Raw genomic sequence first — 25,313 nt, forward strand, 5'->3', positions numbered from 1 at the left:
GCCATAGAACTGTGAGGTTAACGCTCTAACAGGACGTTCCACCATGCACCACAGTATACACATTTATTAAATCTAATTTTGAAACGCTAAAACGACAATGGTCCACGGAATATAAATCCGGATTTGTTTTAATCCGCATAAATCAGGAAATTTGTTATTTCATTTCAAATCTGCAATAGTAGAAAACCAATGATCCTCTAAAGGTCACTTTTCAAAACTATATTTAAAAATAAGAGTCCCATAATCGCAGAAACACAACATATAAGCAAACCGTCACTGTTGAAAGAAAATGTATGAATCAATGTTTATATTGTTTGGTTGACTTAGAAACATATTATAGTAAATAACAGTTCTTAAAAGTTCTTATTGGAAGACGTTTGACGCAATTTCCTGTCGCGCATGCGAACAAACGTCATGACGGCTGTTGACAAATATTGTGGGCGGGTCCAAACGGAGTAAGTATATCTTTGTTCATCACAGGAAAAAATGCTTACCAAAATGCACAAATCTATGCAAACGTGTATAATTAGAGCTAACTTATGAATGTTGGCTTTTTTTCACTGTAATGTGCATCCTATTTAACGCCCATAAATTTAAGTGCTTTGTTAAACATCTGCAATGAACCACTCGGCCGAAGCCGAACGTTGTAGACAAGAAGATCTCGTCCAGCTAGCTAAAAAGTCCAACTTTTGTTTTTGATTTTCTTTTAAGTTTATATTTGAATTAATATTTAACGCTGCTAAAATAAAATGCCAAGCACATAAAATACCACACAGGAAGGTTTTTTTTTTTTTTTTTTTTTTTTTTTTTTTTTTTAAGTACGGACGTATTTCCGATTCTTCAATTTTATGCGGTAATTTTGAGCGCAGAACGAATCTTTCCACTCGAACAGTTATGGTATCCATCATTTGAAAATATAGTTAGCTGTACAAGCCAAGCCCAAGTCTTTTTCGAACACATTTGTCACACCCACATTGATACGTGTTGCCAGCTTGTTTCTCCAATATCTATTGGAAGTCAACTCTGGGGTTTCCATCCAACTCAAGAACGTTCTTCACCAGGCGAGTGAGGGCGGTCTCGTAGTCCACGACTGTCGACAGAAATGAAGAGGTGAGTGGGAGCGCTGCTGCTCAAAAAACAGATCTATACATTGTGTGTTTAATTTAGTTACATGGAAATGTTTGCTTTCACAGCCAACAAAAAAGCCCTGATCCAGATGGGAATACGACTCTCAACGAAGAAGGTGAAGTGGTGAAATCGAGTATTATATTATGTGTATAAGAAAATATGTAAGGGCATCCAGTATCAGTAAAAAGCTGACTGACATTATTACATTTGTGTCATATTTTTGAATGTGTAACTCTCCAAATGTTTTTGTTAGTCATGAAGTGCCACTTGATAGATGTTGATGATCGTGTATGTTCACAGTTTGTAACAATATTCCGCTTGGGGTAATGTGCTTTAACAGGCTCAGTTGCCACTGCAGAAGATCCAGCAGCTATTGCAGCTATTCAGTCTGCCTCCACATACACAGATCAACCCATCAAGTACTTATTCAAGACAGAAGGAGGAGGTGGGCAGGTAAGAAGGGGTTTTGACGACCAATTTCTTGACCGAGGCCTTTGTTCTCTATGTTAGTTGAAGTAAACGTCTTGAATTCATTTTTTTTTCAACTCAATCCCGTTTTTTTGTGGATGTAGTGTCTGCCTTACAATTGTGAGTCTTAGCGTTTGAATCACAGCTCCAGCCTTCCTTAGTGGAATTTGCATGCCCTTCTTGTACTTCATTTCTTTTGCTACTCTGGCTTTCCTCCACATTTGAAAATAAAAATGAATGTCCGGATACTTGCAGACTCCAAATCAGAGGTCAGCAACTAGCAGCCTGCGGGGTACATTTGGTGCATCACTAGCCTGCCAGCTGACATTTGTCAAGGCACCATAATGATAATATGCACAATGATGGGGAAAAAAAAACTGCTACAACGTTTGCTTCACTTTCTTGTGACAGTATTCAAACACCTGATTCACCACTTAATCCATTTGATATGACGACGTCACAAGAAATACGCAGATTCGCCCAGATGATCAAAATGAGGCATCGCCGTTCAATGTGGAAGTAATGTCGACAAACACAGTGGTATATGTTAATTAGCCAACTAAAAAATGGTGACTAACTAATGGAAGACCCAGGAGAGACCTATTGATTTAACTTTCTGCCTGGCAAAAATGTAATAGTGAGTTATGATGCTCTTGTAACATTAGCATTCCTGTCGGTATCAGCAGAGTGTAGAGATGAATTGGAAAGTGACACAAGATGCTTTTAATCACCAAAATGTGCATGTCAAAGCAGTTTAAACGGTAAACTATATACATCCATCCATTTTCCGAGTGGCTTGTCCTCACAAGGGTTGCTTGAGTGCTGAAGCCTATCCCAGCATCATCGGCAGGAGGCGGAGTACACCCTGAACTGGTTGCCAGCCAATTGCAGGGCACACAGACAGACAAGAGTCGCACTTCCATTCACGCCTTGGAGCAATTTAGTCTCCAATGAATGCATATTTTTGGGATGTGGGAGGAAACCGGAGTACCTGGAGAAAACCCACGCAGACATGGAGAGAACATGCATACTCCACAAATGCGGGGCCGGAATTTGAACCCCAATCCTCAGAACTGTGAGGCCAACGCTCTCACCAGTTGCTCTGCTGTGCCGCCCGGTAAACTGTTAGTCAGTGTCCTCAAGAAGAATTTTTATACAGAACATATAGAATTTTTTTATAGTTGAAGATACAATCGAAACTTGGAGTTTGAACGACTCGGGGGTCGTACAAATTGGACTTCAACCAAAAAAAATCAGGATATAAAGTGGCTCTGTTTGACTCAATTCTCGGAGTCAGAACACCTGAACAAAGCTGAAGTCATGTTGGATCATGTCAGAGTCAAGCTGAGCGATGCTGAACGCACATGGGCAGTCCCAAGATAAGCCACTTCACGTCAAGCAGGCAGTCATAGTGGACACACATTCACAAGTGCATCGCAATATTAAAAAAAAAAAAAATCCAGTATTTTCTTTGCTGTGGGCCCAAAGAAAGACAGCGATGCTCCCAGCAGTGAAGGAAAAAGGAAAGTTGTGTGCACCACAGCGGATTTAAGGAAGGAGATAATCACTAAGTATGAAAATGGGGTGCATGTTTGTTCTGGCTCTTGCTAACTAGTATCATGCATGGCGAAGTCGACTATTTCAACTGTCCTAAAGAATAAAAATGTAATAAAAGGTAGCTAGTGTTGCCACATGAGTGAGTAGCATTACAAAGGAAAGGCCAAAGATAAAAGAAGAAATGGAGAAGCTACCGGAGAATTACCCAGTCAAATCATGAAGGCTGATTTCGGTGTAAGACATTCTCCTCCCTCTCGAGTCCCTCGGATACCATCACAACCATGATTAAAAAGGCAAATGATGCACATAAAAGTTGCTTTAAGTTTGACATTATTTATTGTTGTAATACAGGGTTTACATGTTTTTACACAAATGGAAATTAAAATGGGAATTTACCATTTTGAGGTGGGGAATGGATTAACCACATTTACATTATTTCCTATTCAAAAAAGGTTTCAGAGGTTGAACAAATTGGATTTTGAACACTTAAGAACAAATTATGTTCACACTCCTAGATTCCACTGTACCATATTTTAAATCCACCCATCCATTAGCTGAGCCGCTTCTCCCCACAAGGGTCACGTGTGAAGTCCTTGAGCCAAACAAACCTACCTTTGGGGAGGAGGCATTGTACACCCTGAACTGGTCGCCAGCCAATTGCAAGGCACATAGAAACAAAGAACCATTTGGAGTCACAATCACACCTAGGGGGAATTTAGAGTCTCTAATGCATGTTTTTGGGATGTGGGAGGATACCAGAGTGCCCGGAGAAAAACCCACTCAGGGACAGGGAGAACATGCAAACAGCACACAGACAGGCTGGGGTTTGAACTCCGGTCCTCAGAACTGTGAGGCAGACGCTTTAACCAGTTGTTTCACCATGCCGGAGACTAGGGGTATGTGGTATGTGCGGCCACGGAATGAAATCCGGGATAGTGGTATTGAGGAACTAAGAAAGCTGAGCTGCACAGAATGTGACTAACATGGTTCACTCATAAGACATGATCTCTGTGGCATTCTTCTCTCGCTGACAATTTGTACAGTTTCAGCCTTGCCCAATGTATATGTACACACTTATAATATGAGCTGGAAAAATCTAATTAAAGCGCAAAGTTTAGCTAGTTTAACTACAACTAACACAAGAGCACCACAAACCATGGTGGGACTGCAATGTTTCACAAGCACAACAGTATGTTTGACGCCACAACAGAGATTACAAGTAATTATCATGCCCTTGTCAAACCAAACAATTAAAAGTACATCGATTTACAAACATCTCTAGTAACAAAAGATTCGGGTTACGAAACTCCTCCTCGGAAAAATATTGTCTCTAGTTGCAAAGGAAATTCACGATACAAAAGGAAAAAATAGGCGCTGAATTCCCCAAAATCCTTTATCTTGGTTTGTGGGGTGCGAAAGAGCTGCTCTCCCATTAGGTATCTAAGAGACATCAGTCTTTATCCATGATGCTTTTTGATTCCCTTGGACACTTGACTGTCACCGAATCACCATAGCACAATCACAAGCTAATGCACAGTGGAAAACTTTGCAACTTTTTTTGTTTTGTGTTTTTTGCAAGTTTATTCATCTTACTTCATGATCGGCCCTAATAAACATTTGTGGAATTAGGTTGCATGCCTATGTTCGTGCTAATGTTTTCTCTCGGGTGTCAAAGTTTGCCTCCTCCTCTGTGGTAAATGAACACATTTTTTTTAATTATTCTTTGCATTTTGCACTTTGAATTCATATTTTTGGCAGTGTGTGTGTGGGGGGGGGTTGGTCTCTTGGAACGGATAAGGCTATTTACATGTAAAATACCCTTCTACTTACGAAAAATTCACGTTTCGAAACGGCTTCTGGAATGGCTTGATTTCATAAGTTGAGGTACTACTGTACATGCCTTTTGATGCACGTTTTCACTGCATACATATGTCGACTGCATAGAGATAAAGGTGCTACTGTTAGCATGCACAAGTATTGCTGTTTGAAGCATACTGTGTGTACCTTGCTGGTTAACTGCTTCAATTTTTAAAAGACAGTATATTATTTATCCAGTTTTTATACTGACAACAAAGAGCTATTCTGACTAGAGTTTGTCTTCAGTTTCACATTTCTTGATTGTCACACTTCTGACTTATCTTTGTAGTTTTGACCCACTTACTGATGACCTAAATGCTAAGAACTGCAGTGTGCTTGTGTCAAATCTGCTGCCTGTTTGGGCGTAATGCAACACTTTTTTTTCTTTTTCTTTTTTTAAATCCTAGGTGACCTACAGAGTAATCCAGGTGTCTGATGGCCAGTTAGAGGATCAGACAGACGGAAGTGCAGCAGTGAGCCTGGTCACTGGTTTCCCTGCTACCTCTCAAGCCGTCACACAGGTGACCTCAATGACATTGTACACAATAGCCTGTTTCTCATTTTAAAACATTCAATTTACCAAAGCATAGTTCAACAATACGCTCACATTAAAGTATGAGTTTTGTCTCAATAGTGTCTTAGGACTTGTAACCTTTGTATATCATGCGTGCAGTTATTTACGTATGAATGGCTAAAAACAGTAAAAAAAAAAAAAGGGGGACTGACTCCTTGGCTTTACACAATCGGGATTTTTGGGGCCCTTCAACGATCATTGAGTTTAAAAAAACGATCACAGATTGTATTCAAGATGGAGCAATGACTATATTTAAATGTTATGTTCATTTACTCTATATACTTGTGTACTTAATTGCTCAAAAAATATATATTTACAATAAATCATGTACCTGAGTTCATCTGTTTATGCCAGTGAGGCATAATGACAGAACAAATTAATGGCTTTCTATTAAAGTGTGTGGAATGTCTAATGCAAATGATTTTATCCAGACGAAAATATATGTTCAACTGTACCATAAAATTCATATCCTGTACGATGTTTTCACCCAAAAATATAAGTGTTTATTAATTAAAGTCCGCAAACTTTGACCTTGTGTCCCTAACCTGAAAAACGGCTAATTTAGGGGGAGTGGCCTCTGACATCACTGCAGGGATGAAGATTAGCATGGCGCTTCGCTGGTTTACACCGAAGAAAAACCCACTCGTTTTGAGAATTTCCTGGTCAGCCTTCTGTCAAATCCAGTGAACATTTCACCTTGGCCTCTTTTACTGGTGGGCTCATGTCTGAGATAGGTTTTCAATGTTAAAACTCGGATCAGTGCCTACCATATAGGCAGTTGTGACAACTGAACAGATCTGTGTTGCTAAAGTCACAAAGCTTCTGAACCTGGAGACGCTTCGACAAGGTCACTGGTTCTGACGTCATGTTCCTACTCGGCTGTTTCCGCTTCGTTTCCATATTTTTCCAGGGAATTCAGCAATGTGGGATCATTTTTTGCCGATAATCCAAAAATACAAATGTTTTCGTTACAACAGAATTCAGATAAGAATTCAGCATAAAAAACAATATAATATTAGCAAAAGGTGCATCGAGGACCTTCCATACACTTTAAATGGCAGCAAATACATACATCAACTTTCTTTAGGTATTTTTTTGGCGGTGTGCTGCGAGATGTTTCAACTGAAAGCTACTCCACAAAGGTTGGAATTCACTGCTCTGGTCAGCTCATGTGAAGCGTCCCCGGTTGAAAAGATGGTCTCTCAAACTGATGGTTCACAACCTTTATTTGTCTCCTTGTATGTGAACACAGTGTAAGGCAGTCACTCACGTTTGAAAAATTTATGGGTGTGGTCAGTCATGCTCGCAGATATAGTTATGGGTATGGTCCCACCAGTCATGCCTGCAGATAAAGTTGCTGGTGTGATTAGGGATGGAATCTCAAGACCTCAAAATAACTTACTGGATTAATATAACATAACTGAAAATTACAAATAAAATAAATACATAACTAAAATAGAAAACTAAAATTTGAAACTCAGAAATGAGAATTTCCAATTTCAACTGATATTAGTACAACATGATATAAAATGGTATTTAAAATTTTTCATCAATAAAAATTCTTGATCTGACGAACTTTATCTGAAGAAAACTTAAATGCACTGGCCTGGAAAGGAATAAAACACTAATGGTCTGTACCCGCAATTTTTTGAAAATGCTGAAAGTTTAGTTCAACATAAACGGCGTTAGTGGCAACAACCGAGCGATACATTGTAACAAACATTCCTGTCGTTGATGTATTTTGGTGGGAGGTGGGGCACGCATCACAGGACTACCGTAAATAGGAGGCCGGCTTGCTAGAACGCGCCTTTATGTGTGCACGCTCGACGTATTGGCCACACTTGAATCAAGCGACAAGGTGTCTTTTCTGTCTCTAACAATCTCTTTATGAAGAAGGACCACTTTTCCGGGTATCCAAAATTCATTCCATCTGATGTCATAGATTGTTAATCCTTTCTATTGGTGTTGCACTTTACTGTGGAAATGAGCTCTTAACAGCTGGGTCACATGGTGATCCTTTGAGATTATAACTGGATGCTTCAATGTGGAGGAGAATTTAAAATTTTTGAGCCTTCCTCCCACTTTAAGGAGTACATTTTTATCAAGAAAGTATGCTTTTTTTTGCAGAAATGGCTTTCTGTTTTTGAGCATCTTTAACTCCTCTGCGAATTCACTTGCTTGTACGTCCTTTAAAATAACACGTTGTGCATCTTGTCTTTCTTGGACTGTACTGTGGGTTGTTGATTTATCTTATTTGACACAGTGAATGAGTCAAGCGATGGCTTTAGTAGCTTTGTACCATGACCAACTTTAACTTGTCTGATAAACCCTTGTTCTATGTTTTGAGTGTGTTCAGCGTATGTACAATTTTTACCTCTGGATCACCAAGTGGTATCTTTGTGTCAATGTCCGTAGCTGGAGGTATTTAACAGCTGTAGCCCTTTGAACGAGTCTGAAGTGATGAGGACGCTTGCACTTGCACCTTGGGAGGCAATGTCAGCAGGATTTTACTCCGACGAGACATATCTTCACTGTTGGTGGGAGTTGTTGAGCCTTATCTTTTGAACTCTGTTGGTGACAAATGTGTGAGAATGGTGTACTTCATTCTTAATGTAGCTTAAAACCATCTTTGAGTCTGTCCAAAAAGATGTGTCGATCTCTATCAGTACTTTATATTATACGACGTAATTTTTAAAATGCCATTAGTTTAACCAAGTCAGATTCAAAATGTAAAGCTCAAATAATAATAATATAAATAATTTGTGACCTGTGCCTCATGGGCAACTTAAGTGGTCCTTGCGGGAAACCATGCACCCATGGGAGCTGCGTTGATGATCCCTGACCTATAACAATCCAAGCTCATCCTTTAACACATTACTTACAGTAATGGAAACAACTGCAGCTGTCAGTTCGAGTCTTGGTATTGTTGTTACCTTGAAAGGAGCAATTCGAGCCTTTGCTGCAACTGGAGCACAAAATATGCAATATTTAATAAGTAATATGTAATATGTACTGTAAATATAAACAAAGATCATTACCATATTCGCTTGCATCTGAAAAATTATGCAACTAAGTTTGTATGACTGACCAAAGTCTTTGGATACATAACAGCCTAGTATTGTAATTTTCTATAAGCTCTTCATTTCACTTTTCCAGTTGTCCCACAATGGCTTGATTTCACTAGGAAGGAGATCAATTCCAGCCTGTGCCTTGTTAGCATGTCTATTGGAATAATCTTTTGCCTGTGAGTACAAAGGGGGAGATGAATCCCAGCGGGTCATACAGAGATGCAACCATAGATAGGATGTCACGCCTTGTTGAAGGTTGATCGTTGGGGTAAAAGTGAAACCTGTGTGTGTCTGAATCGATGTGCCTTTGAATGCCTAGCGCTCTTTCAAGTTTAGAGTCATTAAATGCTAGGTCACATACTGTGAAGAGTTAGATTCAGAAGTTGGAATTCTCTGTAATACTTCTGAGTCATTACTCACAAATTTGTGGTCTTAAGGCCACCTGATGCGCAGACGGTTCCGGCCTCCTGAGCAAGCTGAACAACTTCCTTGATGCTAGCTGTGCTTTTTATGGCATCATCCATGTAGAAATCTTTCATCATGAACTGTGGAACGAGAGGGTACTGTGTCTCGTTCTCTTTAGCAAGATGCTTGAAACCGTAATTGGCAAACCCTGGCAAAGAAGTTGCGCTCAAAAGGTGCACTTTAATTTGAAACTCTTGAGGCTCAGTGTTCAGGTTGCCATTTTTCCACCAACGAAATCTTAAATATTGATGGAAATTTTTTTCAACATCACATAACAATGCAACTTCATCCCTTCTAAATTTGACGAGAACACCGTTTAGATTTTTAAGCAAGTCAGGGCAGATGATCATTGAGACTGCTACCGTTGTGTTTTGCTGAGGTGTCAAAAAGTACTCTACATTAGTCTGTTTTTTGAGGATGAGACATCCCGTGTTGGGGAAATTACTACCTTGCTCCTTCCTTTGCTTCACTGTGCACTTCTTCTGGAACACCTTTTCTAGATTTTTCTAGACAGATTTCATATCCTTTTCTGCTTTTTGCCTTTCTAATTCACAATGCAACTGATCAGGTTTTTCTCTTTTTTTCTCTTGAATTGCAACTGCATACTCTTCTTCAGCTGCCAACTCTGTTGCAGCTTCTGCTCTTTTCACAGCATTGACTGACTGACATAAGAGTGTTTATCTGAGAGCTTTGCAGAGGTACTGAAAATGGATTGAGCATAGTCTGGTTTGAGAAGCTCATGGAGATGTATTTTCACTTTATTACTGTCATAATCATCAATGCTTGAGAGTCTTTCATGTGCAACCTTAATAAGGTCTCTTGTAACTGCTTCACATGTACCTGTAAGTCGCCATGTGTGACTGGAGGGAGTAATATGTTCTCTGACTTCCAAATACACCTTAAGGACATAATCTCTGGCTTTCTCTACAATGTCCTTGAGTGCAATAATTTGATTGTTCGACATGCAGTGATGAAAGTCCTCCGGATTATCCTGGAATTCCGGATTTTGAAATTTTCATGAAAATTCCTCCGGAAAATTGAGTAAAAACAGTCTGAAATTAATGCGGATATTAATTGACAACATTGAACAAACATGCGTTTGAGTTCGTTGTCTTGCTTTCACGAGCGTAGCCATGTTGAGGAACTAACAGTAGTAACAGTAACGCTCCTCCCCTCACATTCTCTCAAGAAGTCACTTATTTTGTGTAGTCTTGACATTAATTTACGTGTTTATTGCATAAACGTTGTTAACTAAACAAGCCTGCCCTATTATTTCTGATTTGGGGCTATCGAGTGATAGTGGTATGGGGGCAAAAAAATCTGGGTTTAGCCCTTGGGGAACTTCTCCCCCATTTTTTTTTTTTTTGCTCAGGACTTGGAAATTTTACTTTCAATTTATGTCTGAATTTTGTTCACAGATATCGCCAGAATGCACCGCAGCCATCCTTTTTTTTTTTCAAAAATTTACCTGGGGAGCATGTCCCTGGACTACCCCTAGCAGGACTTCCCACCTTCAGTGATCGCATTTTTATTTTCAGGAATTTTCAAGAAAGTCCACTTTCATCTCTAGACATGTCTCCCTTCAACTGCTCTCCTGTAAATTGAGAAGTTGTTTTTCTTTTCTGTTGGTCTCCTCCTCCTAATATTTTTGCATCCGTTCTGTGAGCCTCTTGACAAGTGGAGCGAGGAACCTCATCTTCCATGTTGACTGGGAGATGTTTTTTCTTATGCTCTGTTTCCTCTCCAGACGTCTCCATGTTGAGGACAGGTGATGCAGTAGACTGTCAAATCACTGTAAAGTTGTTCTCACCAGGACTTTGGTGCTGAAGACGAGTTAAGTTCCTTTGCAGTTTAGAGGAAGCTGTTCTTAGCATGCTCGTCTCAGCATGGGTCAAGGTCTTACTGTTGTGTCCCCAGTTTAAAAGATGGTCTCTCAAACTAATGGTTCACATCCTTTATTAGTATCCTTGTACTGTATGTGAACACATCGTAAGAGCTACAGGAATAAACAAACACAATAACCAACTCTCAACAGCATGTTTTCCATTTCTGTATTTAGACCTTGTGTGGATTACTATGCATTTACTGTACCTTCAATAAGAATCACGAAATGAAATATATTATAGTTATCTTTAACCTTATCCTACCATTGAGCCTTCCAACCTACGTACGACCTTTAAAAAGCGCACTATCGCCCTCAAGTGGATGAAAAACTGCTCAAATGCAGAACTTAGCACAATGTTATAAATCTCGTAAACCCAAGAAAGGATACATTTACTTGGCAAAAACACTATACTAACCTTGTTCCCTCATCAACCAGGTGCTAAAAGATCATAAGAGTCGAAAAATGAATAACTTCATCTCCGTTTTGAACGAGGAGCACTTTTCCGTGTATACTGGATGTTGTACTGCTGTACACTTTGCGACAGTCGCTTCTGAATAAGGTCAACTCGTCTCAATCCTTTAAAATAAAAGCCTCTGCAATATTGTTGCTACAACCGCTAAAACTTATGAAGTAATTTCAAAATAAAACAAAGTCCGTCATTTACTCTTCCACCAAATCATTAACCCTAACGCATTAAATGAAACTGGATGTCATACTGCTGTATACTTTGCGACATTCACTTCTGATTAACATCAACTTGTCTAAATCTTCAAAATAAAAACCTCTGCAATACTATTGCCACAACCGCTAAAACTTATGAAGCAATATCTGAATATAACAAAGTCCATCATTTACATCATGTGTTAAGAGAATAATAGCATGTTTACACACAACCATGAGCGCTAGCACTAGCTTGCTCAGCTGCATAACATCTTATTGCTTGGTTGCTCGTCATATTGTGTTAAAAGTATATGAACATACCTCCAGCAAGCCTTACACTAACGTTGTCCCCTGTCCTGAGCACTGGTGACCACTAAAAGACATTTTTTCCCCCATTGTCTTATAATATGGCGGAATCTACTCGTGTTATCATCCTCACAGTAATTCATGTATTTGGTTGCATTCGAGTTGCCAAGAAAACCCGAATGATCGATAAAAATTGGATCCTGTGGTATGGGAATACAAGATTTTATTGTAGTCGTCTGACATAGTGAAATCATGAAAGAGAAAATTTGTCGTCATCTCATCCGCTCATTACATGTTTTGTCTCAGCCGTCGTCACTCCCATGTCGCTGACATGTTTTTTTTAAATAACTTTATTGAGTGTTAAATATTTACAGTACTATGTCAAGGCATAAAAAATAAACTAGGTTTTGGATTCAGATTTACTGTCCACAAGGGCGACGCAGAGTAAATATATTTTGCACAGCCAGTTAGTGATGTCACTGACCGTATTGTATCGGATTAAAACATTAAAAAACGCTAGATCAGCAAAAAATGCCAATTATAGGCTGATACGGATCAGGCCGATAAAATCAGCATTAAGTCTACTCTCTACACCGTGTATGGTTCGTCAGTCATCCACCGGGCTATTATAAATAGGAGTGTGATTTGATACTGTGCTAGCTGTATTAATTGGGCACACTTGGTTTATGACACTCCCGACATACAGTACAACATTTAGGGGTTACAAACAGTGTGCACTTATCATGTTTGTGAAGCTATGTCAGTTTGCAATTTAGCGCACCACAAGAATGCACTGTTACCCGTGTAGTTTTTTTTATGTTCAAAAGTGTTTTTCATCCAATTATTTTTGACGTGCCTAAGAATTTGGGTCACATTGCTTTTGCAAGAACTGAGCTCTGTTATCAACCCTGTACAGTGGTACTTCTAGTTTCGACCGTCTCTGGTGACAAGATTCAAGTCACGAAACGTCTCTTTGGAAAATTATTGTCTCTAGTTATGAAGGAAATTCAGTATACGAAAGGAAAAAATAGGTGCTGGATTCGCAGCCTCCAAATTCCACCAAACCTTAAGATCCTGTATCTTGGTTTGTGTGGCATGATAGAACTGTTCTCCCATTAGCTATTACCGTAGCATCTTCCTGGCATGGGATGTCAATTTTTACCCATGACGCAGATCCTGTATCTTAGTTTGTGTGGCGCAATAGAGCTGCTCTACCATTGGCTATCGCAGAAGCATCTTCCTGGCATCCCATTGGCTAAGAGGGACGTCAATCTTTACCCATGATACTTTGCGTTTCCCTTGGACACCCGACTGTCACCAAATCATGCTAGCACACATTGAAAAAGTACAACTTCTCACAGAGTGAACGTTTTTTCTAAATTATTTTCAATTGTATTCATCTTTATTCACCATGGGCCCCAAGAAACTTTAGTGGAATTAAGTGGTGTGCGTGCATACATTCCTTTATATGTTTTCTCTCTTGTCAAATGTTTGCCTCTTCCCCCGTCGCCCAAGATGTGTTCTGCTTGTCACTTATGCTTCTCTTTGCATAGTCGCCCAATGTCAAAGGTAAATGAACACAATTTTTATTATTCTTTACATTATGTACTTTAAATGCTTATTTTTGGTGGTGTGTTTGTGTGTTTGGGGGTGGTGGTGGCTTAGAACGGATTAAGCTATTTACATCTAAAATGCGCTTCTACTTTCGAAAAATTCACATCACAAAACAACTTCCGGAACGGCTTATTTTTGAAAACAGAAGTACCAATGTAGTTTTATTTTGAATTTTATCTGCCTCCCTATGTGGACTTTGCATGTTCTACATTGGCTTTATCTGGGTAGTCTGGCTTCCCTCCCATATTCCTAAAACTTGCATGTTAGGTCAATTGAAAAGTCTAAATTGTGTATAAGTGTGAATGTGAGGATGTATTCATTGTTTATAGATGCACCGCAATCTGCTAGCTACCAGTCCAGGGTGTACCCTGCCTCATGCCGAATATCAGATGGGATATTCTTGAGGGTTTTTGATGGTGACAGTTTAAGACTTGAATTACCGGTAATGTAATATTATGTATTAATTAAATCTTAACTGCTACCTATGTTACATCATTTTGACTGATCTTTCAAAAGCCACAAAATATTGTTGTGACTACATTAATCAATCAATCAAAAGAAAAGAAGAAGAAATTGTATTGTCATTTGAAAACTGCATTTGTATGTCCTTGGGTCGTCTCTGAGTGATATTAAAATTGGTTTGATGATTGGACTGTGGCACAATTGGTTAGATTGTTGGCCATTTTTGAGGACTAGGGTTCAAATCCTGGCCCTGCCTATGTGGAGTTTTACAGTAGTGTTCAAATGTCAAATGTGATTCACCAGATTAAGCCACGTTTTCAGTATACCTGTATATATTTTTTTTTTTATTGCTACTTGTCTTAACAAGTTACCACTGGGTGCAATATACAGCAAAGTGTTTTTGAATTACCCATTTTCCTCAGACTTTCAAGGAGAAACGCATGTTCAACAGGTGTTGGCTTCATCCTTAAACAGGGGCTACCTAATTCACAAAATTGATGACTTCACTGATTGAATACCACACTGCTATTTTTTTAACACACCCTTTTCAACAAATTGCTCAATTCCACATCCTTCAGAGTGTGTACATCATAAATGCTGGGTATTGTTGGTTTTCTGATAATCTATTGCACCTTCTGGTAACTTGTTTGACACGTAGCAATGAAAATTATACAAAAATTGTGGTTTGATCTGGTTAGTCACATTGGACTGCTATTATTTTGAACACTAATGCAGGTGTGATTGTGAGTGTGAATGGTTGTTTGCTTCTATATGCCCTGCGATTGTCTTGACAACCAGTACAGGGTGTACCCTGCGTCCTTCCCAATGATAGCTGGGATAGGCTCCCGCACTCCTGAGACCCTTGTGAGGATAAGTGGATCACACAATGATTGGCTGGATGCATTTGAAACCTTTGTGTGTGTGATCGATATGATAAAAAACAGAACTAAGGAGAGGGGCAAATACTGTTTCACAGCACTGTATACAATAAACAAGTCATGTAAATGAACACGTTTCTCTGTCTTATGATTGGTTATTGTATTTTTAATTTGCTGATCAGTGATCGGCCCCCAAAATCCCGATTGGGTAAAGCCTACTTTATTGTTTAGTGATGGTTCAGCAGGAATTCAGGTGATTGACAGTTTCATCACGTTATCGTGGTACCAATTTATTTGTATAATCATAAACTTTTCTTGCACTTCAGGCTGTGTTCTCTCAGTCCGAAGGTCTTGAGGGAGATAGCAGCACTGAGACACAGTACACATACTATCCCGCCACTATTGCTGATGCCACAACAGGGGCCATGGTGACCACAGTTCAGGCATCCGACACACTGCTCAGTCAGACCACACCCACGGGTAAAAAAAACAAAACTCCAGTGTGCTCTGTGTATATGTAAAAAGAATTCAACAAAAAAATTATTTCCCTTTGTTAAAAAATATTAACATTGGTCTGTTCTTTGATTTTTATGATTTTGTTACAGGGCAACTCTATGTGATGATGTCACCCCAGGAGGTTTTGACAGGATCCAGTCAAAGGACAATCGCACCTCGCACTCAACCATACATAGCGTATTCATTATATTATTATTGATAATAATTTTTGCATAATTCCTCATAATTTTACATTATGGCTTGTTTTCCAGAAAACAAGAGGCTCCTCGGGGTTCCAGGGATGAGAAACGCCGTGCACAGCACAATGAAGGTTTATTGTAGTTTTTGCTGAATACTTTACACATGCAAAGTCAGTTTGATTTGAGAAACACACCTCTCACCCTAGTTGAACGGAGACGTCGGGACAAAATAAATAATTGGATCGTGCAGCTGTCAAAGACAATACCAGACTGTAACATCGATTATACCAAGACAGGACAGGTGAGCTGAGATCTTCAGTGCTACAATGCGGCATTTAAGCACTTTTGTAGTGTTAGGTTAAGTAAAATCACATTTGTTTTTTTTAAAAAAGGCTGTAGTGTAACCTGTGAAATACAACATAAATGCTATAAGGATCACTTCATAACCTTATTAGGGTAAAACGGTGATGTTAAGTAATCTCTCCTCATGTTGTTTAGAGTAAAGGGGGAATTTTGTCCAAAGCCTGTGACTACATCAAGGAACTCCGACAAAGCAACCTAAAATTGGGGGAAGATCTCAGTATGCTTGATCGTCTTAGGATTGACAATCAGCTTCTCCGACAGGAGGTATGCTTATGTGTGAGATACAACCAACCTGACCAACATTTTCAGGAAAACTATGCCTTCAAAACGTAAAGGCTTAACAATCATCATGCGTCACCACAACTTGTTACGTAGCAATTTGTATTAAAAATGGCTCCCAAGTAACCATTATGACCAACATTTTCAGGAAAACTATGCCTTCAAAACGTAAAGGCTTAACCATCATCATGTGTGACCACAACCTATTACGTAGCAATTTGTATTAAAAATGGCTCCCAAGTAACACACACTAGTCAGTTGTCATTAAAAGATATTAGAGTATTTTACATACATACATACGTACGTACATTTTCTAAGCTGCTTATCATCAGAAGGGTCGCGTGAGTGCTGGAGCCTAGCTCAGCTATTTTATTTTTAATTTTAGTTTTAATGTAATAACACAGTTCATCTTCAAGGGTGAACTTTCAGGATGAACCTTATACTCACCATAACTTTTACAGGTCTACTGAATGGGTTGTTTTCACTGAGGTCACATTTTTTGCTGAATTACCCGTACACCACTGCGCTCCACCATTGAACCTCTCTACCTAACGCCAACCAGTGTGGCAGCCTCGGGCGTCTCGGGACTCAAGTACCCAAGAGAGGACTTGCTAACCATCAGAGAACCTTCTTCTGACTTTTCTTCTGACTTTATTTGGACAACTCTCGCCAATTCGTTGTAGCTTTTTCCAGAGTTGCTAGTCGGCACGCACTTCAAAGCCTCGCGACAAAGAGGTTCGCGAGCCGGGATACAAGTCCGACTTCGAAAGCGGGGACATCGTCTAACGCTTCCGACGAAAGACTTTGGACGTTCTGCGACTCTATGTTTCACGGAGACTTGGCTTTGTTGACGATTGCCCAACACTACTATCACACTGCCCGGTTTCAATCTCTATCGCGCTGATTGTGTTGCCAAGCTAACAAGCTTAATTGATGCTCTCTTCAGAAGGCCAACATTACAGTTAAGATCCTTCTTTTTAGTCATTTGAAAGATTTGAGAATTTTGTGAAATACAGTGGTACCTCGGTTTTCGAACATCTCTCTTTTCGTACAAATCGGTTTTTGAACCAAAATTTTGAGATTTTTTTCCTTTGTTTTTTTTAACGAAAATCGGTATTCGAACACATCGACCAGCTGACCCACAACTATTTGTTATTGTGCTTTCCAACGCACCCCCGAAAAAAACGGAAACGTAACACGCGCGACCGCGCATGACGCAACCAGTTGACCCACACACTCCTCTGCACGCGGACATGTCCCTCTAGTGACTTTTTTCCTTCCAATTGAGCAATATTAACACATGGCTCCAAATAAGGCAAGTGGAACTGCTGGTACTGAAAAAAGGAAAGTGGTGCATAAAACTGTCGACTTCAAGAAGGATTTGATAGCCGAATACGAATCTGTTGTGTGTGTTTCTGAGGTATTGAAGAAGTATGGCATGACGAAATCGACAAAAAGCAGCATTATGAAACACAAGGATGCACTCAAAGCAAGTGATGTTGCTAAAGGAGCAACCGTGTTGACCAAGCAGAGGCCACATATCTTGGAAGAAGTCGAAAACTTGCTTCTTATTTTCGTGAACGAGCAGCAGTTAGCAGGGGATAGTGTTGGCGAGGAAGGGATTTGCGCCAAAGCTAGAAATCTCTATACAGATTTAAAAAGGAAAACCCCAGTCTAGCTTCTGAGGGCTTTGAATTCAAAGCAAGTTGAAGATGGTTCAAAAAATTCTGCAAAAGAAGTGGGATACACTGCGTTATTCACCATGGGGAGGCTGCAAGATCGGACCAGGCCGCACCGGAAAAGTTCAAAGCCGAATTTGCCCGTTTCATCAAGGCCGAGGACTATCTCCCCTAGCAAGTTTTCAACTTTGACGAAACAGGCCTATTCTGGAAGAAAATGGCACAAAGGACCTACATTACGCAGGAGGAAAGTTGATGCCAGGCCACAAGCTTATGAAGGACAGGTTTACGCTTCTTTTATGTGGTAATGCTAGCGGTGATTGCAAGATCAAGCCGCTGCAAGTGTACCATTCTGAGAATCCCCGTGCATTCAAGCAGAACAACATTATGAAGCGTACATTGCCTGTTATGTGGAGGTCCAACTCCAAGGCTTGGCTTCCCCGTCAATTTTGTACCGAGTGGATGCATGTGGTGTTTGTCCCGACCGTGAGGGCCTACTTTGAGGAGAAAAACTTGCCCTTACGTTGCCTTCTGCTTATGGACAATGCGCCTGCCCACCTCCCAGGTTTGGAGGAGGACTTGACTGATAAATATCAATTAATCAAAGTCAAGTTTCTTCCTCCTAACACAATGCCCTTGATTCAGCCCATGGACCAGCAAGTCATCGACAATTTCAAGAACCTCTATACAAAATTTTTGTTCCAAAGATACTTCGAGGTGACGAGTGACACTCAACTAAAATCACTTCAACATTTACCACTGCATCACCATCGTCGACAAAGCTTGAAGCCAGGTGACACATAGGACCATGAACTCTGCATGGAAGAAATTGTGGCCCAAATGTGTTGCTGAGTGTGACTTCGAAGGTCTTGCAGCTGTTGCAGGGCCGTCTACAGCTGCTGGGGATGACATGGAGTCTCCACATGATTGTCAACTTATCAAACAAATTGTGACAATGGGCCAAAATCTTGGTTTGGAGATGGACACCAATGATGTTGAGGACCTGCTGGAGCAACATCGTGTCGAGCTCACAACTGAGGAACTCCTGCACCTTCAGGGAGAGAAGAAGAAGAAGTTGGAGAAGGAGATGCTGTCTGATGAGCCTTAAGGCAGGAAAGATCTCAAGTGCTGATATAAAAGCTATCTACGCTAAACTGAATGACATCCATAATTTTGTAGAACTCCATCACCCTAACAAAAGCAGAATGTTGCAGAGCACTGCAAAATTTCAATAACGTTGTTATGAGCCACTTCAGGAAGGTGCTCAAAAGATGCCAGAAACAGTCTACATTAGATTCTTTATTCGTTAAAAAGGGGCGAGTCACCCCCACCGAAGACATTTGAAACAGTTCTTTTGCATTGCTTTTTTCTTTTGTTCCATTAACCCTACCTCTAGTTGCAAGTTAAAATTTTTTGTACATTATGTACTTTCTGTGCAAATAATAAAAAACAATGTCTTTTTTTTTGCCCCCTCATTATCGCTTGTTTAAAGTTATTCTGCACATTTGTTAATAAAAAAAAAGGTTTACAAGGCTGGGGGCAGAGTCACGACAGATACAGCAATGCACTCCCAGCTTAGCATACTGTACTACTAACGCATACATTTTAAGGAAAAAATAAAAATATTTCTTAAATTATTTAATTATAAAAAGTATTCAAACTATACATGTATTTCTACTATGCAGTTTATTTTCAGGAAAAGATAAAAAAAAAAACGTTTTTAGTTGTGGAACGTATTATTTCATTTTCCATTCATTGTAATGGGAAAAAGCGCTTTGGTTTTCGAACGTTTCACTTTTCAACCGGCCTTCTGGAACGGATTATGGTCGAGAACTGAAGCACCACTGTACTGGATTTGTTTATTCTTTTGTCTTTTCTGCCATTGTCATCAAATTTTAAACAAATAATAAACATTTTGATTTCCTTGTGGTGAACTAAATGGAATAAATGGAGTTTTCCTCATTATTAAAAAAATAATATTCCACCTCCTTTTGTTTTCCGTGTTAGCATCTATATATTTTTAAAATGGGCACTTACCTGTATGCTAACATGGAAAGGTGGTGGAATATGCTTTTATATCAACAAGGAACGGTGCATGGACATTACAGAGCTCCGCACACACTGCTGTCGGGGCACCACGTACTTATTAACACTTGCTCAGTACAAATTTTCAAAGTCACCATAAATGTTCGCATGCTGTAAATGGCCAAAAGTACTTTTTTTTTTTTTTTCCTAGAGGGTGGTTTAGGGTGAAACCGAAACATTTTTGTCACGCTAAGGTCCCGTTCAGTCACCTTGAGACAGAATGTTCCAATGACGTTAGGAAAAACCACAACCGGTATGTGCTGCACTGGGTAAATGGGCACAAATCGGGGTGAGTCTCAATAAGAAGACTGGATGCACTGAGTTTTCTAAAAATGACCGTTTCAAAAGCAACACTGAGTATTAGTGTTTGAGCAAAACCGGTGAAGTATCATTATGTTTTGTTCTGTTTGGTCTGGTGATGATTCACCCTAATTAAATTTGTGTCACAAAAATAATGTAACAATGAGCAGATGTCTTTTTGAAAATGTTGATAAATTTCTTTTGCTCAGGTAGAAGACTGGAAATCCAAGAATCAGATCCTGCGGAATGTTCTACGTCAGCATGGCATTGTGGGATCGTCGAGCACGGACTCTCAGTGAAAAGCCTTTTTAGAACTGCTTTTTGAAGACAACCACACACGGGCTAAAACAGTACTTGAAATGCTTTGACTGAGACTTGTGAGGCTTGTTAAGAGTGCATGATACATAAGGAAATAATTGAATATTTTGCTAAATATTCAACCCTGTGTCTGAAAATGACACCTTTTAATGTTTTCAAGGCTTTAAAAGTACTTATTTTATGCCAATCATAATTGCATTGCATTTCAATGGGGCAAATTAATTACTGAAAACCTTCCTCTACAGCCACTTCGGAACTCTCCATGACATGGGCTACTAATGCTACGTTTACATTATGTTCCCAGCGGCCACAGCGATCACCATTCAGAACGGGATGGACCTGACACAACCTGGGGGGGTAATGGGCGAACGTGATTGCCTGGCCAGATTTTTATACTGTCAAACGTTTTAGCAAAGCATCTATAATGCAGATCAGAAATACTCTATGAGGGACTCCATCAGAAACTGACTGACTGGAAGGGAACGTGCTGACATCCGTGGTCGCCTGGAGGACAGCCGTACCATAGTGTGTCTTTCAGATTCTGGGACTGTGCAACCTCTTCCACCCATACAATATCCTATGCTCTACTATGTTTCTGGCAAATAGTGCTGTTCTGGACTCTGGGAATCTAGTGTAAACATAGCATTACTTCTTTTTTTATTGTATTATTATCATCCAGTTTTTCTTGTACAGTATGCTTACATTGTCTCCAAACCACTGTATATGTATGAATTTGATCTGTAGCTCTTTGTGACACCCTTCTAACTTTGTTTTACCTTTTGCTTTGTTTTCATATTTATATTAATCTTTTCCTTTGCTGTTTTATGTAGCCTCAGTTTGGATTATATTTACATTGTAACAATGTAACAGAATACATGCAACTGAGGACAGTTAAATCTTGAGGATATAGGTGGGCAACAATACGTGTTCTGTTCCTTTTACTTTTGCTTATTAAAGTTGCCTTATAAACAGTAAATTAATTCCGCATACGGTACTGTATTTTGAAAGATTTTATTTTGTAGGTTGTTGGACGTCATCGACGGCGGGTGAATAAGAAGCGTGAAATGATGTGTTATTTTGAAAGCTCCGTGGCGGAAGTAAAGACGTGTTCGACTGATAACTGAGTTCAAACTACGGGGCTGCAGTAAAGAAACATCCAAAGCACTTTTGGTCGAGTGTGAAAAGAAGCTTACCCAATGATTTGTATACTGCTGGTTGCCGGACACGGTACACTTTTAGAGACTGAAATAAAGGTGAGCGGGTGAGTCTTCCTAACTTTTGGCTATCGTAACTATGGCGTTAACGCAATACAGTTATAGCTAGCGGTATCGCTAAATGACTACAGTAGTTCAATTGAGGTGTTGTGTCACTGTCTGAAACAAAAAACTTTGTGATCTAAAATAATCCAATTTCAAACAGTGGAGCACAGGGTCCAAGGTAAACGTGGTGAGGCAGCGTTGACGTATATGGAATAAGTTGCCAACACAAGTGACGCAAGCCCAAGTGTGCATGTTTTAAAGTCCTTTTTTCTGAAGATTTTTAGAGCTTTTCCCACTTTTAAACCATCTTTCTTGCAATATAAGATGATTTTGTTTTTTTGTCAAGCACATACAGTAGTTACCTTGTGTATGATGTGTGCATCATGCTGCATGTGCATTTGCTTTGCTTTGATTTGATTTTTATGAACATTGTCAATCGCTGAACAAGAATAAAGATGTATGTCACCGTCGTAGAATTCAGGAGACTGCTCTTTGCCCGTTTTTTTATAGCTTGCTTGGTCGTCATCAGAGAAGTGCTGACAATTTTTAACTGCTTTTTTTCTATACACTTTAAAAATGTAATAGTTTGTTGGTGTCAAATCAGGTGACTGTGGGGGATAGGTAATGTTTGTGATAAACTACAAACAAATGCATTTGGGCGGGGGGTTTTAGTAGGTTTAATTAATTGTGTTCATAACTTTTGTACTGCCCCACAAACAAGGTATGGTTTCAGGTCTGTGTGAGAAATCGTGTTGCAAACTTTTGGACACTGACATTGTGAGTAATGTTCCCTCTATACTCCGCGTGTGCACAATATTGCGCACCGCTGATGTGGATTCTGCACACAGACATTCTGAGTTGCGCACTAAAAATGAAAATCCAACCCGAATTGATAGTATAGCTTACTTATTCAGTTTGTGCTATCTATGTTGACAATCACAGTGTAATTCAAACATTGAAGGGTGACTGGCTCCTACATCCGTCCAATCAAGATGAAATCAATGTTCCCTCTAAGCTGCGCGATTCGCATTTGCACACTTGTCACACACTCAGCGCAGAGGAAAACAGATCCAGCGAAGTGAACTACAGTTTGACGTGGTTTTTAAAATTGTATTTATTTATTTATTAACACGGCAGCACATCGCCTCTCACAAAGAGCTGCTGCTCCCCCGCACTGGGCCACACACGCTAATTGCTTGTTTACCTGGCGCCCCCCCCCCTCCCCCCTCCATTTTGAAGGGGTACACTCATAATTACAAACACGGGGGTATGTGAATAATAGAAGAAAAGTAGTGAAACTAGACGAGATTTTCTCTTTTTTTTTTTTTGTAAAAAATGTCTGGTTTGAAGCCAAAATAGAAGGTACAGGATTAGATGGTGTATAATGTTAAAATTACACCTTGGCACAGCCTGATCAAAGATGAAAGCACAGACAATACAGTGCACAAAAAGCTAATTCTGCATTTTAAATGTAGGAGGCTGATTGACCACAGTCTATACGTCTGATGTTGCTCACAATGGCCAAGGGGGGCGCTCATGTGCTTAGTGCGTTTTCTCAGACGTCAAAAATTAGAGGGAACATTGGATGCAATTACTGTCAGAGTATGTGTGATTAGAAGAAATGCGGTGAAACTTTTTCGAACGAGAACGGTGGTTACTGGTTACTGATGTCACTGCTGAGAATGGGCATTAATTGTCCGCCATATTGGAAGACAAACCCCCGGGAAGTTTGAGTGCGTGTAGGTGTAATCTGTTTTTATATAGTTTCATCACTGTTTCTTCACTTGGAATTCAATCTACATGATCTAGCAAGGCATGGCAGGCCCATCTACCAAGTGTAAACATGTTGACACCCTGCCAGCTGTCGAAAGGAATCATTACAAAGAGAAACTTGCTCTGGTTGATGGAGTTGACCCCTACGAGTTACCCAAACAGGAATGGAAAATAGACGTGACATACTATACTGCTGTAACTTACCCTGACATTGTGAACTATTTTATCTTCACTCCAAGTGTTTGTACCATGGATGACCTGAAAACTTACAAGAGCATGGATGCATACAATCAGTTTGTGTGTGGCTGGGTTTGCGATGTGGGAGCTGTTGTCAGAAATGGAGGCCACCTAGTCACTGGAAAGGTCTGTGTTTACATCTCATATGATCTATATTTCTTTTAGTGTGGCTTTTCTCAGTTCAATGTAGACGTTCCCACTACACCATTTTAGCAAATCCAATTATTTAACTCATGTAAATTTAAATGTATGTATTGTTTGTGAGGCCAGGAGTAATTTAATGATCATTTGCAACTTATAATTTGACAATTGAGTAACACCATGCAGGAAAGAGTATAATTAATGTCTTTTTATGTTTCCGTCTCTTTGTTCTACATATATTTTCAAAATCATAATATTTGAAAAAGACAAATTTTTTCAATAAAATGTAAATTTCTTTAGCCTACATTCTTCTGTGAAATTTTCATTTACTACAAAAATGATACGTGAAAATATTCAGTAATATTAATTAAATGTGCATGATACTTAACACATGTATACATGTACGTATGTTAAAAACTCAATTATTATCTTTACAGGTTCTCCATTCCCAAGCATTGCGAGAAAAGTCCCTTTGGCCTTGAGTGATTGCTAAACAAAGTGGGAACATTGTTGCTGCACAGTGCAACTGCAAGGCTGGCCTGGGAGAAGCTTGTGCACATGTTGCAGCACTGCTGGTTTAGGTTGAAGCCAACATCAGGATGCCGGACTCAAAGACTGTCACACAAGAGAAAGCATACTGGAAGCTGCCAACATCTTTAAAGGATGTGGAGTATTGTCCAATTGATGAAATTGAGTTGACTTCAGCAAAGACAAAAAGACACCAACTGCATACTCCCCTTGAAACTGGTGCCAATGTGGAGACATTAACCATTTTCAGACTCAGATCAATTCATTTCCAAGTTCTAGGGAACAATAGCATCCTATGTCTCACCACCTCCTCCTCAAAAATAGCCAATATAAAAAAAGATCCCTCCCTACCGACCCTAGTTTTCTTCGTCTATGTTACCGGAAACACAATATTATTTTTGTTTGGCCTAATCACAATGTTTTGACCATATAAATGTGCTGTAAGTGTGAAAACAAACAAACCAATTGTACTTCAAATTTTTTTCTCATTCTCCATCTAACTTGTCAGGCTGTTCTGTACCCTGAAAATTGTCTTTAGTTCTACTTGTAACACTTACCCTCTGTATTTGAAGCAAAAACCCGTGTGTATATGTATGTACAACTTTACATGAATTGCAATAAATGCTTTCCAAATGTAACAGATTTCTTTGTTTTCAATAGAAAAGAGCTATTGATACTATCTTTGAATGTCAAAATGTCACTGCCAATGTTGAAGGAAGAATGCAAAGTCCATT

The 25,313-nt window shown here is 39.5% G+C and overlaps 2 protein-coding genes across 9 annotated transcripts in view; both read left to right on the top strand.

The window, feature by feature from the left end:
- The first annotated feature begins 401 nt into the window (after positions 1-401).
- usf1 (upstream transcription factor 1) lies at positions 402-25,217 on the top strand. Of its 2 annotated transcripts, XM_061826483.1 has the most exons (13): positions 402-455; positions 992-1,110; positions 1,194-1,243; positions 1,469-1,581; positions 5,418-5,531; positions 15,249-15,402; positions 15,528-15,615; positions 15,690-15,748; positions 15,824-15,918; positions 16,116-16,244; positions 20,533-21,902; positions 23,913-24,036; positions 24,489-25,217. In XM_061826483.1, exons 2-11 carry the CDS (start codon positions 1,103-1,105, stop codon positions 20,620-20,622), a joined length of 900 nt encoding a protein of 299 aa, XP_061682467.1. In that variant the 5' UTR covers positions 402-455; positions 992-1,102; the 3' UTR covers positions 20,623-21,902; positions 23,913-24,036; positions 24,489-25,217. The 2 variants fall into 2 exon arrangements, with proteins under 2 accessions (XP_061682467.1, XP_061682468.1); XM_061826484.1 differs by lacking the exon at positions 402-455 and having other exon boundaries at positions 825-1,110.
- gkup (glucuronokinase with putative uridyl pyrophosphorylase) overlaps positions 21,756-25,313 on the top strand; it is a 51,952-nt gene continuing 48,394 nt past the window's right edge. For 6 of the 7 annotated variants that reach the window (XR_009795932.1, XR_009795934.1, XR_009795933.1 and 3 more), the window contains exon 1: positions 21,762-21,894. Coding sequence is in view for 4 of the 7 variants with exons in the window: in XM_061826479.1 (XP_061682463.1) it covers positions 21,838-21,894 (57 nt within the window). In the remaining 3 variants the exon portion in view is untranslated. Of the gene's footprint in view, positions 21,895-25,313 lie in introns of all 7 variants that reach the window. The other variant, XM_061826481.1, reaches the window with a different exon arrangement.

Source organism: Syngnathoides biaculeatus, chromosome 8 (assembly GCF_019802595.1).
Source record: "Syngnathoides biaculeatus isolate LvHL_M chromosome 8, ASM1980259v1, whole genome shotgun sequence".
Classification (NCBI taxonomy): Eukaryota; Metazoa; Chordata; class Actinopteri; order Syngnathiformes; family Syngnathidae; genus Syngnathoides; species Syngnathoides biaculeatus.